Genomic DNA, 15,667 nt, shown 5'->3' on the forward strand with positions numbered 1-15,667 from the left:
TAAAATTCACCAAGGTCCCAAGGAACACGCAGATCAAGTTATTAATGGTGGAAATGACTACTGATGATAATTACAGCTCATCCTTTTACAAATGCCTTAGACATGTTTAGCCATTCACGAATAATAGCACCAGGCTGACAGGTCAGAAGGTCAAATCCCCAGAAACAAGGGGCCAAAGAAAAGCAATGCCAGTGTTCTGTTCATCTTAGCACAAATCTGCTTTGTGTCGCATTAATATTTTAATTACAGAGGTTATTTCACCAGCCTTGTAGCATCTAATTTATTTGTGGACACCCCAATCCTGACAACCCATGTTATTGTAATGACAGAACCTGATTGAAGTAGGATTATCCATTCTTCCTGAGTGAATTAATTGAAATGCACCAATGAATGTGCATTATGGGAGGATGGAAGTTACCCGGACTACTTTTATTGTTTGGAATGAGTTGTCGGGCTTTACTTTTTATTAAAAAGTGGAAATTAAGTCTATACACATTGTTCACGCGCTCCAACTTAAAAAGAAATCACAAGAATGTGCATTGAAGGGTATAATCTTGTGTCAAGACTTGAATTTGGTTAATTACTGTTTAGTTGTTTGGTCTCCAGTTGTCTGTTGGCATTTGATTTACAGATGCTCAACACAGGCACCTGAATGAATGTGAGAGCATTGAATTTATTGGACTGTTTCTCTGCTTTGCTTTTCAACAAACTTAAAAACTACTTTTTTTTAAACATAATGTAATTGGTTTGTGAAGCAATTCTATTTGCAAGTAGCGATTTCTGCTACTTGTCTATTCATAAAATGCTGGAGTAACTCAGCAGGTCAGGCAGCATCTCAGGAGAGAAGGAATGGGTGACGTTTCGGGTCGAGACCCTTCTTCAGACTGATGTCAGGGGGGGGCGGGACAAAGGAAGGATATAGGTGGAGACAGGAAGATAGAGGGAGAACTGGGAAGGGGGAGGGGAAGAGCGGGACAGAGGAACTATATAAAGTTGGAGAAGTCGATGTTCATACCACTGGGCTGCAAGCTGCCCAGGCGAAATATGAGGTGCAGTTCCTCCAATTTCCGGTGGGCCTCACTATGGCACTGGAGGAGGCCCATGACAGAAAGGTCAGACTGGGAATGGGAGGGGGAGTTGAAGTGCTCGGCCACTTGTACCAGCATCTGCAGTTATTTTCTTATACTATCTGCTACTTGTCTTACCTTGAGTAACTCACTGGGACAGGCAGCATCTCTGGAGAGAAGGAATGGGTGATGTTTCGGGTAGAGACCCAACTTCAGAGTCTGAAGAAGGGGCTCGTCCCAAAATGTCACCCGTTCATTCTATCCAGAGATGCTGCCTGTCCTACTAAGTTACTCCAGCATTTTGTGTCTAACTTCAGTTTAAACCAGCTTCTGCAGTTTATTCCTACACTTGTGTTACCTGTGTATTTCTGAATGCCAATAACTTGATGGGCATAAATAGTTGCCGTTTCATGATTAGCGTGGTGACTATGAGTCAGAAAGATGCAGCATGGAAACTAGCCCATCTGACCACAGAGGCCTACCATGGCCTATTTTCTCTCCACGTACGACAATACATGTACACATGACAAGCAATTTACAGTGGCCATTTAACCCACAAACCTGGACATTTTTTGGGAAATGGGCGGAAACTGGAGGACTTTGAGAAAATCGTGCAGACATGGGGAGAATATGCAAACTCTTTGTAGATGGCACCAGAAATGTGGATCAACCCCAGATCTCTGGACTTGGAGCTGTGAGGCAGCTGCTCTACTGTCCATGCAGCTGTGCCTCAGTGAGACCCGGCTACTGATGATTGCGAGTGATTGATGCCGGGTTTGTGATGAGTGAATGAAGACAATATTTTGATTAAGAATTTTGGCAAAAATATTTGAAATGCCAACATGTTTTGCCCTCACGAAACCATGTTTGTGGTCTCAGTCACCTAGCTATAACCCAAAAGCAATGTAGTGCAGATGCTGGAAAGTTGAAATAAAAATCAGAGCGTTCTGGATATATTCTGCAGTTTGGGCTGAGTCTGTGGTGAGAGAAACACAGCTCAATAATCTTAAATAAAAGTTTTTTTTTAAATGGGCACATCAGATTGCAGCAAGCACAGAAATAGAGGGAAGAGAGAGAGACTGAAAGAACAAGTACATTTTGTGATCACCGTGAAGACTGGCAGGATTGAAAATCAAAGGGAATGACTAAAGTGAGACAGGATTGCAAGAGAGGATATAGTACTTATATCTGAATAAGTTGTTTGTAGCCAAAGCAAACAATTGTGAACGACTCCAAGCAAAAAACAGAGCGCTGGAGCAACTCAGCAGGTCAAGCAGCGCCTCGAGAGAACATAGATAGGTGATGTTTTTGGTTGTGACACTTCTTCAGACCAGGATCTTTGCAAGAGGCAGGGTGGGAGGAGGTGATGTCCAGATGACGATGGGAGTCAGTTTTTATAGTAGATGCCAGTTGATAGCCTGTCCCCTGTTAGGGAGGCAGAGAGATTGAGAAAGGGGAGAGATGTATCAGAGATAGTCCAAGTAAATTTGAGGGCAGGGTGATAGTTAGTGGTGAAGTTAATGAAATCAATCAGTTCTGCATAGGTGTTGGAGTCGGACGCAATGCAGTCGTTGATGTGGTACAGAAAAAGTTTGGGGATGGTGCCAGTATATGTTTGGAACAGGATTATTCAACATTACCAACACAAAAGGCATAGCTGGGGCGCACATGGCTACACCTCCAACCTCAACAAAGTGAGAGGATTCAGAAGATAAGTTGTTGAGGGTGAGGACAAGTTCCATCAGCCAGAAGAGAGTGTTAGTAGAGGGGAACTGATTCAAGGTCTCTGTTCAAGGAAAAACTGGAGAGTCCTTAGACCTTCCTTGTGGGGAATGGAGATGTAAAGGGACCGGACATCCATGGTAAAGATGGGGGCGATTGAAAGTTATTGAAGTGTTTGAGGTGTCTCAGATGTTAGTCATGGGGGGGGGGACGGACAAGAAAGAATCGTGGTAGTTAGTGATAAATTCTGTGGGGCAGGAGCAAGCAGAAACAATGAGTCTGCCAGAGCAGCGCAGTTGGTGGATTTTGGGAAGGAGATAGAAGCAGGAAGTACGGGTCTGGGGAATTATAAGGTTGGAAGCTATGGAGGGGAGATCGCCAGAAGTGATGAGATCAGTCGGTGAGATGGTGGCCTGGTGTTCATGTATGGGGTCAGCACTTTGTGCTTTTTGCTCCAGATTCCAGCATTTGAAGTTCCTTGTGCGTAATTTTGAATGACTGTCCAACACCAACATACATGTTTGTAGACATTCTGGCAAATGATATTACAGAATAGGAAACCTATCTGTAGATATTTGTATGCCACCCATTTGCAAATTAGGGTGATATTTTATCACCTTGCTGCTCTTGCTGAGCTCTGTTATTGAGACAGCTCATATTGCTCTTCAGCCAGCAGTTCCATAAAGAACCGCCATCTAGCTGCAGTACATGGGCCGCTTTGCTTGACCTCTGCTCCTGCATATTACAGCATGGTGTCAGGAACATCTGAAAGCAATTCAGCAGTGAGCTGTCAAAAGATTATCAAGAAAATTGGTAGTAAAGCCTCCGGAAGTACTGTCTGAAACCTATTTACCACTTGTGGACCTCCATTTTATAGGGCAGCCATTGAAGGGGGGCTCCGAGTGTAACTGGATCCGCAGGGCTGCAAAAAGGAGCTGTGTTTTGATGTTTTCCCGGCTACCTTGTTTTTGTAGGACCCGAGGAAGATTTGGCATCAGCCAAAGTGAATCTCTGAGGTATCAAGTTGATATTCACTTCTCAACTGTTTCAATGCCATACTGCCAAGATGGAACTGCACTAAAGGTTTACCATGAAGTAGCTGAATAATAAAAGAAAATCATGTTTTTCCGAGCTATCAATTTGTTCTGTTGCCATTTGTCAATAATTTAATTCTCACTGCAAAAATAAAGATCTAGTTTTTCCTACAGTTACTGCTCTGTCTTTAAATATTTTGTTATCTCCTATTTACCAAGGCTCATCCAATCTGAATTGACATTGAAAGTAAAATATTTCAGCATTTCAAACCAGTCTTTCCTTTCAAAGGTTTCAAAGGTATTGTCATGTGTACCAATTAAGGTACAGTGATATTCGAATCCTTGCACACCATTCCATTTTCATACATAAGTTCCTTACATATTCTTACACCATAATGCTCGCAACTTACAACCTACTTCTTGTCTTGGTTTACTACATCAGACATAATTGAGGATAGCACAATTGCAGAATTACCTGATACGTCACCTATCCATGTTCTCCAGAGATGCTACCTGACCCGCTGAGTTAAAACTGTCTGATGGATGGTGTACAAAGACACTTGTGTCTTTTTTCGTAAACCAGCATCTGCAATTCCTTGTTTCTCTCCAGTACAGTGATGCCTGTTTCAAATCAGCATGACACTCCCTTTGAAATACTAATTGATTTCTTCCTTGGCGTACACTCAAACACTTTTGTTGATATGAACAAGTTCATGGTGGTTAAAGGTTGATTGAATGGATATTTTTTAAATTGTGAAGTGAAGTATAAGTGCAAAACTGATTTTTACCAACACCAGATGTAAAATAAAATTGGGCCAAGAAGATATTTGTAGCAAAGACTATGGTGTTGTGAAATGATTTAATTAATAACTCCATCCACACTTGTGAGCTATTTAATGTGCTTCATTGCAATGTGTGACTTGAAAAAGTATTTTAATCCCATACAAGAACTTTTTTGAAGGAATGGTTTATGATTCCGTGAGTGTATGTGAAAAGTCAAATGTAAACCAGTTCAGTAAATTTCAGAATCAGAAATGTTTGCGACATTTGATAGCATAATTAATCTTTTAACATGCAAGATGGTGACAGAGTTGGGCTATTTCAGATATTATCTCTATTAAATCCCTGATGAAAATAAAACATCCAGGTCTGCAGGCGGTAAGACCTAGACATTGCCAACTATCATCTCATGCCTTGAACAATGTCCGCAGTCATCAAAGAATCAAACCATCTATCCTGGGTCAATGTTATCACCATACCCAAGTCACGTCGGTCAGAAATTTATGTGGATCAGATCAGGCTAAGAAAGTGGGTCAGAAGTTCGGAAGTAACTCATTTGAGTCCACAGATTCTTTCCACAATCCGCAAGGCACATAAGGAGTGTGGTGAAATATTTTCCATTTGCCTGGATGAGTGCTACTCCAGAAATCCTCGATGTACTGTGCCATCCAGCACAAAGCCAATAAATTAATTGGCACCCTATTTATGAATCTAATGCTTTATTCCCTTGTCGCCATTACAATGTGGGAACAGTGTGACCAGTGACAAAATAAATACACTGCAGTTACTCAAACATATTTCTCAAAAATGATTTTTGGCGCTAAGAATAAAGCAGAACAACTGCACGGATGTTAGAATCTGTGGGCTCCCCTCTAAGTTGTACATCATTCTTATTTCGCCCAACAGCACTCTGGATATTGTACCCAGCAGAATTGCGATGGTTCAAGAAAGAAGGTTTGTCATCACCACCCTCGGGGGTAGCAAGGTTGGGGTATCAATTGTTCATTTGAAAGGGCTCATGATCAAATCCTATATCTACAATTTGTACAGCAATAGTGAATAGGAATAAAAAGCTGGGTTTTTGTTCAAGTATCACAATTAATCAGAATCTGAAGAAGGATCCTGTCCCAAAACGTCACCTACCATGTTTTCCAGGGATGCCGCCTGACCCACTGAGTTACCCCAACTCATGATTAAAAACTACGTTTGGGGATTGGGAGAGTATATGCTTTTTTAATTACATTTGGAATATTTTCTGTGTTAATGGTGAATTGTTATTCCAGTGAAATTATTTAGTATTTCTCCATCGGTAATCTGAGGAGTTATAATTATTTTGGCTGCTATGAAAATTGTTATTATAATATCTAACATCTCATCTAAATTTTTATGGGGATGAGGGAGAAACGAGATAGATTTTCAAGAATGTTTAAGAATGGAGCATGATATGTCAATTAAATCTATATTTTTAAGGAGCTTGTCATAATTGAAGCTGTGGAAAGGTTTTCTCAGCCTGTGATATCCAGAACAAAGATATAATCTCTGAATGAGGAGTGCAACATTTTGGATAACTTAAAGAATGTGGTTAGTTAGAACTTTTTTGCTGATCTTAATAAATAGCAGACCTAAAAGGGTCAGATGACCTTTGTTGATATTCTTTTATAGTTTTATGAATATCTTCACACTTGGGAGCAAATTGCTGCCATAAACAACTTGCCAAATTTAACCTAATTTGCAAATAGTTTTATAATGTTCATTACATAAAACTAGTAACACTATTTTCCCACCCACAGAAAGGCAGGAAGTCATCTTTTTCAATTTCTGTCTTCTTCCCCTTCACCTTAAAGAAATTGTAATCCATTTCTTTAAAAATGACTTGATTCATGCAGTTGATGCAAGGGGAAAAAAGCACATTATAAAAAAAATATGATCTAAGTTAATACATTACAGGGTATTAATTTGTTTATGGGGATGGTAGTGGGACACCATGAAGCTTGATCATGAGAGAGGTGTGGCTTCCAATTGAAAGTGTCGAGCAGTAGTCTCAAATTATTTGTTGTTCACATTAATTGTGAGACACTGTACTCCCATCAACATTAGCAGATGCAGCCTAACCCGCTGAGTTACTCCAGCATTTATCTAACATTAAGTTAGATGCATTCAAGAAAGAGTTAGATTTAGCTCGTAGGCCTAATGGAATCGAGGGATATGGGGAGAAAACAGGAACGGAGTACTGATTTTGGAAGATCAGCCATGATCATATTGAATGGCGGTGCTGGCCCGAAGGTCCGAATTGCCTACTCCTGCACCTGTTTTATATGTTTCTAAGTTATAGTTTATTATTGCATTTTGTAGGGTGTGTAATGTTGATGGTACGTACAGCCATGAAATTAACTATATTGCTACATTTCTTTGCCAGTGCTTCAGAAAAATAACAGAGGTAATAAATTATGTTGGAAATCTGATGGTTGCGATTAATTTGCAGTGAAATGGTTATTTATAAATTTTCTGAGCATGTAATTAATTGAAAGTGTCAATTTATTTTAAATGAAAACTCATCTAAATTTTATTGTTGGCCTGCTTTCTTTCAGAATAGCTAACAACCAAGCGAAGTATACTTCGTGTTGTTGACCGTTCCTCCTGATCTGATTCCCAAGATCATATACACTTGCAACTCGAGAGCTGAGGAGGTTGTAACAACTGCAAGAATGACTGTCCACAGAGTTGCGGTTCCTGTTTTTGGAACATACATACTACTGATTCTACAGATTCAAGGTAATTCCTGTACTTTCAGTTTTCTTTCATATTTTCAGTGAACATCCATTGGCAATTACCAATTCAGCTTCTAGCTCAAAATCTAGAATTTGATTTCTAAACCTTTCTGCCCATTGCCTCGATACCATTCTCCTCCTTTAAGGTTCTTTAACCAAGCTTTTAATCATCTAAAATCTCCTTATTTGACTTGATATCAAACCATTTGGAAATGTTCCTGAGAAAAAAATATTACTAATGCTGTGTAAGTCTAGATTGATGTTTTTAAATGTCGATTTTGAAATTTCACCTTAATGCTAAAGGAAAAGCAGGGAATTGAATTTACTGTTTTTATATTTTGAGAGAAGTAATTATGTTTTGGGGATTTCATTTAAACCCATTTTTACCCTGCCTCCATCATATTTCTGTGCATATGATAAGGAGGTAGGGGTATCGTGTTGAGGAAAGTTGTGTAATGCATCATGTTACTTTTGATGTGTGTCATTATCCTTTATTTGTTTGGAGTGTAAGAGCAGTGTCTGGAGTGAAGCATTTGAGGTTCAGCTTAACATGTAAAATGCTGTAATGTTGGTCTTCAGCAACTGACTCCAGTAATCTTGAATCTGATTGCTCATAATTTGTTTTCATTCAGTTGTCACGTGCATGTAAAATAGAAGAAAATCAACTAACTTGCTACTTCAGGAAATTTACTTTGTTTGGAAGCTACGCTGATCGTATCTTTTTATTAGCATGCATAGATGTAAAGGATCAAATGGACTCATTCAATCATGTAACTTCTTTTGGAGATAGACACAAAAAGCTGCAGTAACTCAGCGGGATATCTGAAGAAGAGTCTCGACCCGAAACGTCACCCATTCCTTCTCTCCAGAGATGCTGCCTGTCCCAGTGGGTTACCAGCTTTTTGTGTCTGTCTTCTGTTTAAACTAGCATCTGCAGTTCCTTCCTACACATCTATATACTAAAACTCTCGTTTGTTTGTTTGTTTGTTCCTGAACTACAGCCAAAACGGTACATGATAGTGCAAACAATTTGAGGCCCACCTTACTCACCGTAGTCCCTTCGGTGCTAATGGAAGAAGTTTCATGGAAATCGGGTGTTATATTTTTTAAATTATTCACATTTTAAAGTTTAAATCTATCTCCTAGGGAGGGGGAGGATGGTAGAGGGGGATAGAGTGGGGGGGAGGGAGGTGGAAGGAGGGAGGTTAAGGGGGGTTGAGGGGAAGGGGGGTTGAGGGGGAGAGGGAATAGGAGGTGGAGAGGGAAGGGGGAGGGGGGAGGAGAGGGTGTTGCACCAATGCAGGAGAGGTTTGGGCCCAACAGGTCCACTTGGTTTAGTGTAACTTATTTTGATCATTTTGTTTGGCATCTCAGTAGCTGAGTTAAATATATTTAATGCATGCAGTTGCTCCAAGTCTTGCACATCAAATTACAGGCTTGTTCTTCTCCTATTACTGTGCATTGTGCATCATTTGTTTTCTGTACCAGAACTAAGCATTGAGCATTTTTTGGGGGTTGCAAGGAATTTACAGTGCTCAGCACAATTCCAACAGACTATATTTTTGAAGTGAAGAGCTGCTCCAAGTCTGATGCCAAACAAAGTTAGGCCTGGTAATGGTTGGGAATCATCTTTGCATTGACATCGATAACCGAGAGAGTGTGGCTATCCACTTGGGTATAAATCCTTCCTGTTTAAATAGGTCACCTTGGAGTTTTCAAGAATCCAGAGTCATCAAGAATGCTAAAGTATGAAAATTGGTGTAACCTTCTCTCATAAGTATTTCACAATTGTGTAATCATCATATTTGTCTTGTAATATTGGCATCAGGTGCTTTATAGATTTAGTTTAGAGATACAGCACAGAAACAGGCCCTTCACCCCACTTAGTCTGCTCTGACCAGCGATTCCCATTAGACTAACACACACTACACACGAGGGAGAATTTACTATTTTTACCAAAGCCACATAACCTATGTTTTTGGAGTGTGGGAGGAAACTGGTGCACCTGGGGAAAACACACAGGGAGAACGTACAACCTCGATGCAGACAACACCCATTAGTCAGGATCGAACCCAGGTCTCTGGCGCTGCAAGGCAGCACCCCCCATTGTTCCTGTTCAGATCTCCATTTTGTAAAAATATTTGTTTTGTTCTAAATTGCCTGTGTGAATTTGGCTTTCAAACTATCGTAGCACTAAATGGGCAAATCAGCCATCAAGGTATATGTAAATGGGAGAACTCAAAACATTAATGGTGTTTTAAGCATACTGGTAATTATAAACAAATGGCACTATTGGCATGCACCTTTTGCCTCTGCAGATGCTGCCTAACCCACCAGGTTCTCTCAGTGTTTGCCTTTTAGTTCTAAATTCCAGCATCTGCCTTATCTTTTGTCCTAATAATTATAAAGTCCATATGTACTATAAATCGTAAATAGTGCAATTACTGATGTAGTTGAAGCAAAGTATTGAGCTAAGTGCATATTTCAGCACAGCTTGTACAATTCATGAATTTCAGCCGGCAGACCTTGCATGGCAGGGATCCAAAAGGCTTTGTTTCTACAGTAGCAACATTGAAAGTATTTCCTGTCAGTTGGAAATATTTTTGTATTTGATACTTAAAGAACAGATAATATTATTCTCTGACTCAAGCGTTTTCATTTTGTGAAAAAAAGAATAGTCATGATTTTTATTGGGGCAAACACGATTCTGTGCCATCGGTGACTTGCAATTTTCAATTCACATTAACTTTTCTTTGAGCATTTGGTGAAGGTGAACCGAATAATTGCTTGGTGTAAGTGTTTGTCATGTGAGAGATGTCTTATTTCATTTTTTTTAATTATCATTAAAATGTAATGGGTGTTCTGCCCAAATAAAACTCTCTTTCCATTCGTTTCAAGAAGTGTCTCATAATAGGTTAATCTGAATCTTAGTCTTTAGTTATTCAAACAGATATGTTAGACTCAGAATTGTTTTTGTTTTGACTGTTTGAAGCTTTAAATGTGCTGGTTTAGATTTGAGAATCCAGAGGATGAAAGGATCCAGACATTCAATGGCACAATTCCACATAGCTGGACGAATAATATTTATATTGCTGTTAAAGTAACATTACAGTAAAACTTCATTAATCAGTTTATACAGGACTCTGATACTGGACTGAGATTATTCCAATTAATGCTACAACAAAATTGAATTCACTTTTCGATGTTACACAGTGGTGTAATACATTTTCCATGCAAGTTAATAGGAGCGGGAGAAGTTGAGCCCTAATCAATTTAAAGGAAGCATGGGAATTGGGAGCCGCTGATAGTCAAACAAACGCAGGAACCTTAGCCCCTTTAAGTGTGACGGAAGTATAGATACTAGAATCCCAGTGAGTTTGAAGACAGTGGGAACCAGGGTCCCTGTGAGTTTGAATAAAGAACGGGAACTGGAGAGTTTGAAAAGATTATGGAACTGGGGTCTCAGTGAGTTTGAAGAGGGTAGAGGAACTGGGGTCCCAGTAACTTGGAAGGGAACCAGGGTGCTGTACATTGAAGGCAGTGTGGAAGTCAACACCTGTTGAGTTAAATACTAAACCATCCAGATTTCTTACCAGTTGGATAACAGATCAACTGAATTTTACTATACTGCTGAGAATAGAAATCTTAATATAAATTAAAAAAATATCAGCAATAATCAGCAGGTGGGGTAACATCAGAAGAGAATTTCTGCAGTTGCAGTAAAAAGTCATCACCATGAATCAACTGTGTGATCCCAACATTTTCTGTTCTTCAGATTGTATTGCTGGTTCTTCACTTTTGATGAATCCGTGGGTTTCCAATGTTTAATGTTTTCATTGTTGAAAGGGTGAGAAAAGGAAATTGTGTGGTCATCACTGGTTTTGACAGTTTTCAGTTGCCAACAGCAAATGCACTATGCTTTTATTTTCAGCTTACTCCTAAAGTGTGGAAAGTAATGGATTAGTGATATGGCCCAAAAGAGGGAGTTATGAGGTAGTGTTAAACACAAAGTTTTGGAGTAACACAAGTGGGTCAGGCAGTGTCTCTGAAGGACATGAATAAGCATTATTTGGGTCAGGACCCTTCTTCAGACTGGAGCATACAGTCTGAAGAAGGGTCCCAAAATGCATCGTTTGGGGTCGGAAGTTGGAATTGGGAGGAATTAGGTCGGATTAGCCATGATCACAATGAATGGCGTTGCTGGCTCGAAGGGCCAAATGGCCTCCTCCTGCACTTATTTTCTATGTTTCTATCTATGTTTCTATGATTGTGATAGTATTTTAAAGAAATGGCAAAACTAAGAGACGTGAGCAAGGAGACACCGATGTGAAGAAGGTTAGGGAGAAGGTAGCTGAAGATGAAGAACCGGGAAGGAGGGAAGAAATTAAATATAAAGTTTGACTGTGCAGTTTGCTCTACATATTTACGTTTCATGTTGAAGAAGGATGCCAAGCCTACGAAACAATGTTTCTCAGTTAGCAGTAGAACTCCAAACGCAACTGTAGTTTGGATTCATGTAATGATGCCAAGAGTGGGGAGGAGGTTGGTAGAAGGTCATAGATTACTCATGTGGCCCAAAAGAAGTAGTTAGAATTTTCAATTGTGTTGGAGAATTGGTCTGCTTTGCAGTAAGTAATCCCTTTTCAGGTACACTTGTAGTAGACATAGGGAAGTTAAGGTATAGATTTTCATTGTATTTTTGCACTCTCGTTTGAATGCCATCAATGTATCCCTAGTGGAGCAACTCCACAACTGATAACGGATTACTTTCGTCGAATGCTGCTCAATAGCTGCCTGGTTTCTAAAATGGGCATTGCCAGTTATTGTGATTTTTGGATGGTCTCTTGGTCTTGTGTATTTCCATATGAATCACAGTTGCATTTTCATTTTGTGTTTTCCTTGCTTTCATTATTTGTGTTAGTGCAAGGCTAGCTCTACAGAATTCACTGGCATATTCTGAGGGTGATGTGTTTTTTTTCAGTAACTGGATTTCATTCTATATTAACTATTTCTTCACAATTTATTTTTCATTGTTTTATTTTGCTGAAGTTTCAAGTTTTTTGTAAGTTCTAATTACAGATGTTGAGAATAGAAGCTCCAGAATCTACTGCGCAACCTCACTAAATATTACACATGTAAAAAAGCAACATTTCATGGCTGATGTGTGCAGTTTCTCCCTAGTTTCAATGTGAGTGATCCATGCTAAGCTCAGAAGCAAAGTACATGAGTGTATTTAGGTTTCACTTTTACTTTGTGGTATTTTCTCCTCTCCATCTGATCACAGCACCGTCTGAGGGAGTTTGTGCTTTTCGAAGCTTTGCCACTGTGCCACTAAGCAATTTCCAAATATTTAACGCAGGTGATGTTTTCTTTACACTTCTGTGAAGCTTACCAGGGCCCTGGGTCTAAGACTTCCCTGGAGCTCAGCAGGGCCCTGGGTCTCACAGTGCCCTGAAGTTTACCAGGGCCTTTGATCACATAATGCCCAGAAACTCACCAGGGCGCTGGGTCACACACTTCCCTGAAGCTCACCAGCGCCCGAGGTCAAACCCTTCCCTGAAGCTCACCAGCGTCCTAGGTCAAACCCTTCCCTGAAGCTCACCAGCGTCCTAGGTCAAACCCTTCTCTGAAGCTTAACAGGGCCCTGGATCGCACAATGCCCTGAGGTTCACCAGGGCCCTGGGTCTAAGACGTCCCTGAAGTTCACCAGGGTGCTGGGTCACACGCTTCCCTGAAGCTCACCAGCGGCGGAGGTCAAACCCTTCCCTGAAGCTTACCAGGGTCCTAGGTCCCACACTTCCCTGAAGTTCACCAGGGCCCTGGACCACACAATGCCCTGAGGTTCACCAGGCCCCTTGATCTAAGACTTCCCTGAAGCTCACCAGGGCCCTGGGTTACACACTTCGTTGAAGTTTAGCTGGGGCCTGGGCCGCACACTACCTGAAGCTCATCAGAGCCCTTGGTCCCTCCCTTCTCTGAAGCTCACCAGGTTCCTGGCTCCCACACTCCCTGAAGCTCCCTAGGGCACTTGAATCCTACAGGTAGACACAAAATGCTGGAGTAACCCAGCGGGTCAGGCAGCATCTCGGGAGATAAGGAATGGGTGATGTTTCGGGTCAAGACCTTTCTTCAGACTGATGTCAGGGGAGGGGGCGGGACAAAGATAGAATGTAGTCGGAGACAGTAAGACTAGTGGGAGAACTGGGAAGGGGAGGGGCTAGTCAGGGAAAGCAGGGGTTATCTGAAGTTAGAGAAGTCAATGTTCATACTGCTGAGGTTTAAACTACCCAAGCGAAATATGAGGTGCTGTTCCTCCAATTTGTGCTGGGCCTCACTCTGACAATGGAGGAGGCCATGGAGGGATCCTACACACTGTTTTAACTTACAGGGTTCACTAGGACATTTATTATAATACTGTAACATTTGCAAATAGTAAATTTGAAGAATGTTGGGTTATTAATGGGGAAAACATCCAATAGTTCAGTAAATCTGTCTATCCAGTACAGCCAAGAACCCAAGCATGCTGGATTATTGTAGTTGCACTATATATATCTTTTTTAAAGTGCCTTACAGACAGAGCATATCAAATGCTTTCCCTGCAAGATTCTGCTGATGCAAAGAAGATTCACTTGAAAGGGAAATAAATGATAATTTTGAAAGAAATAAGGGTTTTAGTTGCATGAAATTAGCATCTGAAAACCTAACTATATAATCAAAGTTTAATTTCTGGCCAGTATAGAAACCAGTTGAGACAGCTGGAATCATATGGTAACCTCCTTGATAGAGGAATTCCTGCTTCGATCATTGATGAGTAACCACCGTGCCCTTTGTGCAGATCGTGAAAGGACAGGTTGTTGCTTGGTTTTGTTATTTTATAGTAAAATGTCAGCATAAACACGGCAATCTTCCGTTCACGTCATAGATGTTTGGGTAAGATGCCTGACAGTGAACTGTACTCTAGCAAGCAGTCAGCACCAAGGCGGTGAGACTAAATAATTAAATTAAGATGAAATGCTATGTTACAAACCAAAGGCAATCTAATTGGTATTTAGATTAATTTTAAAGCTGAATCAGGGTGGCAAAGAGACATAACCTTAAAATGACAACTGGGTGATCAGAGACAGCTTTAGGAAGCACAGGTTCACATGAAGAGGAATGGAAATTTGGTCTCTATACCACCTAATCACATATCCCATGAATTTTGTGAGTCGGAGTAATAAAGACTGGAACCAAAGCAGATATCATATCATATCATATCATATATATACAGCCGGAAACAGGCCTTTTCGGCCCTCCAAGTCCGTGCCGCCCAGTGATCCCACTAGGGACAATTTTTACATTTACCCAGCCAATTAACCTACATACCTGTACGTCTTTGGAGTGTGGGAGGAAACCGAAGATCTCGGAGAAAACCCACACAGGTCACGGGGAGAACGTACAAACTCCTTACAGTGCAGCACCCGTAGTCAGGATCGAACCTGAGTCTCCGGCGCTGCATTCGCTGCAAAGCAGCAACTCTACCGCTGCGCTACCGTGCCGCCCAGATAATGGAGTTAAAATACAAATTGATCATGATCTACTTGAATAACAAAATAAGATTGTACCTCTGAAGAACCTGAAAGAGTCAGAGTTGCAGAGAACGCTTTGGCCCACCAAATACATGCTGACTTTTCCCGTATCTAATCCCTTTTACCTAGCCTGTTTAAAAGCCTGCCTGATGATTGTATTTGACTCCATCACCTTCTCTAGCATTGCATTCCAAATATTGGCTACTCTCTGTGCAGAGAAAACCCCCCTCAAATCCCCTTTAAAACCTCTTTCTCACTCCTTAAACCTATGCCTTCTTGTGTTTGATACTATGCCCTGTCTATGCATCATATAATTTTATGTTCCTCTATCAGGTCACCCAACAGCCTCCTTAGCTCTGGGCAAACCCAGTCTATCCAATCTTCCCCCTGTGACTGAAATCATTCAATGGCTCGGCGATCGTTTCGCTCAACACCTTTGCTCAGTCCGCCTTAACCAACCTGATCTCCCGGTGGCTGAGCACTTCAACTCCCCCTCGCACTCCCAGTCTGACCTTTCTGTCATGGGACTCCTCCAGTGCCATAGTGAGGCCCACCGGAAATTGGAGGAACAGCACCTCATATTTCGCTTGGGCAGCTTGCAGCCCAGCGGTATGAACATTGACTTCTCCAACTTTAGATAGTTCCTCTGTCCCTCTCTTCCCCTCCCCTTCCCAGTTCTCCCTCTATCTTCCTGTCTCCGCCTATATCCTTCCTTTGTCCCGCCCCCC

At 41.1% G+C, this 15,667-nt stretch overlaps 1 protein-coding gene across 4 annotated transcripts in view; it reads left to right on the forward strand.

Moving 5' to 3' along the window:
* LOC144610043 (bone morphogenetic protein receptor type-1A-like) overlaps positions 1–15,667 on the forward strand; it is a 185,540-nt gene that overhangs the window by 117,936 nt on the left and 51,937 nt on the right. For 3 of the 4 annotated variants that reach the window (XM_078428516.1, XM_078428518.1, XM_078428519.1), the window contains one exon: positions 7,192–7,375. In XM_078428516.1, coding sequence (XP_078284642.1) covers positions 7,309–7,375 — 67 coding nt within the window. In that variant the 5' untranslated portion in view covers positions 7,192–7,308. The remainder of the gene's footprint in view (positions 1–7,191; positions 7,376–15,667) is intronic. The other variant, XM_078428517.1, reaches the window with a different exon arrangement.

The sequence above is a fragment of the Rhinoraja longicauda genome, chromosome 35 (genome assembly GCF_053455715.1).
Source record: "Rhinoraja longicauda isolate Sanriku21f chromosome 35, sRhiLon1.1, whole genome shotgun sequence".
NCBI lineage: Eukaryota > Metazoa > Chordata > Chondrichthyes > Rajiformes > Arhynchobatidae > Rhinoraja > Rhinoraja longicauda.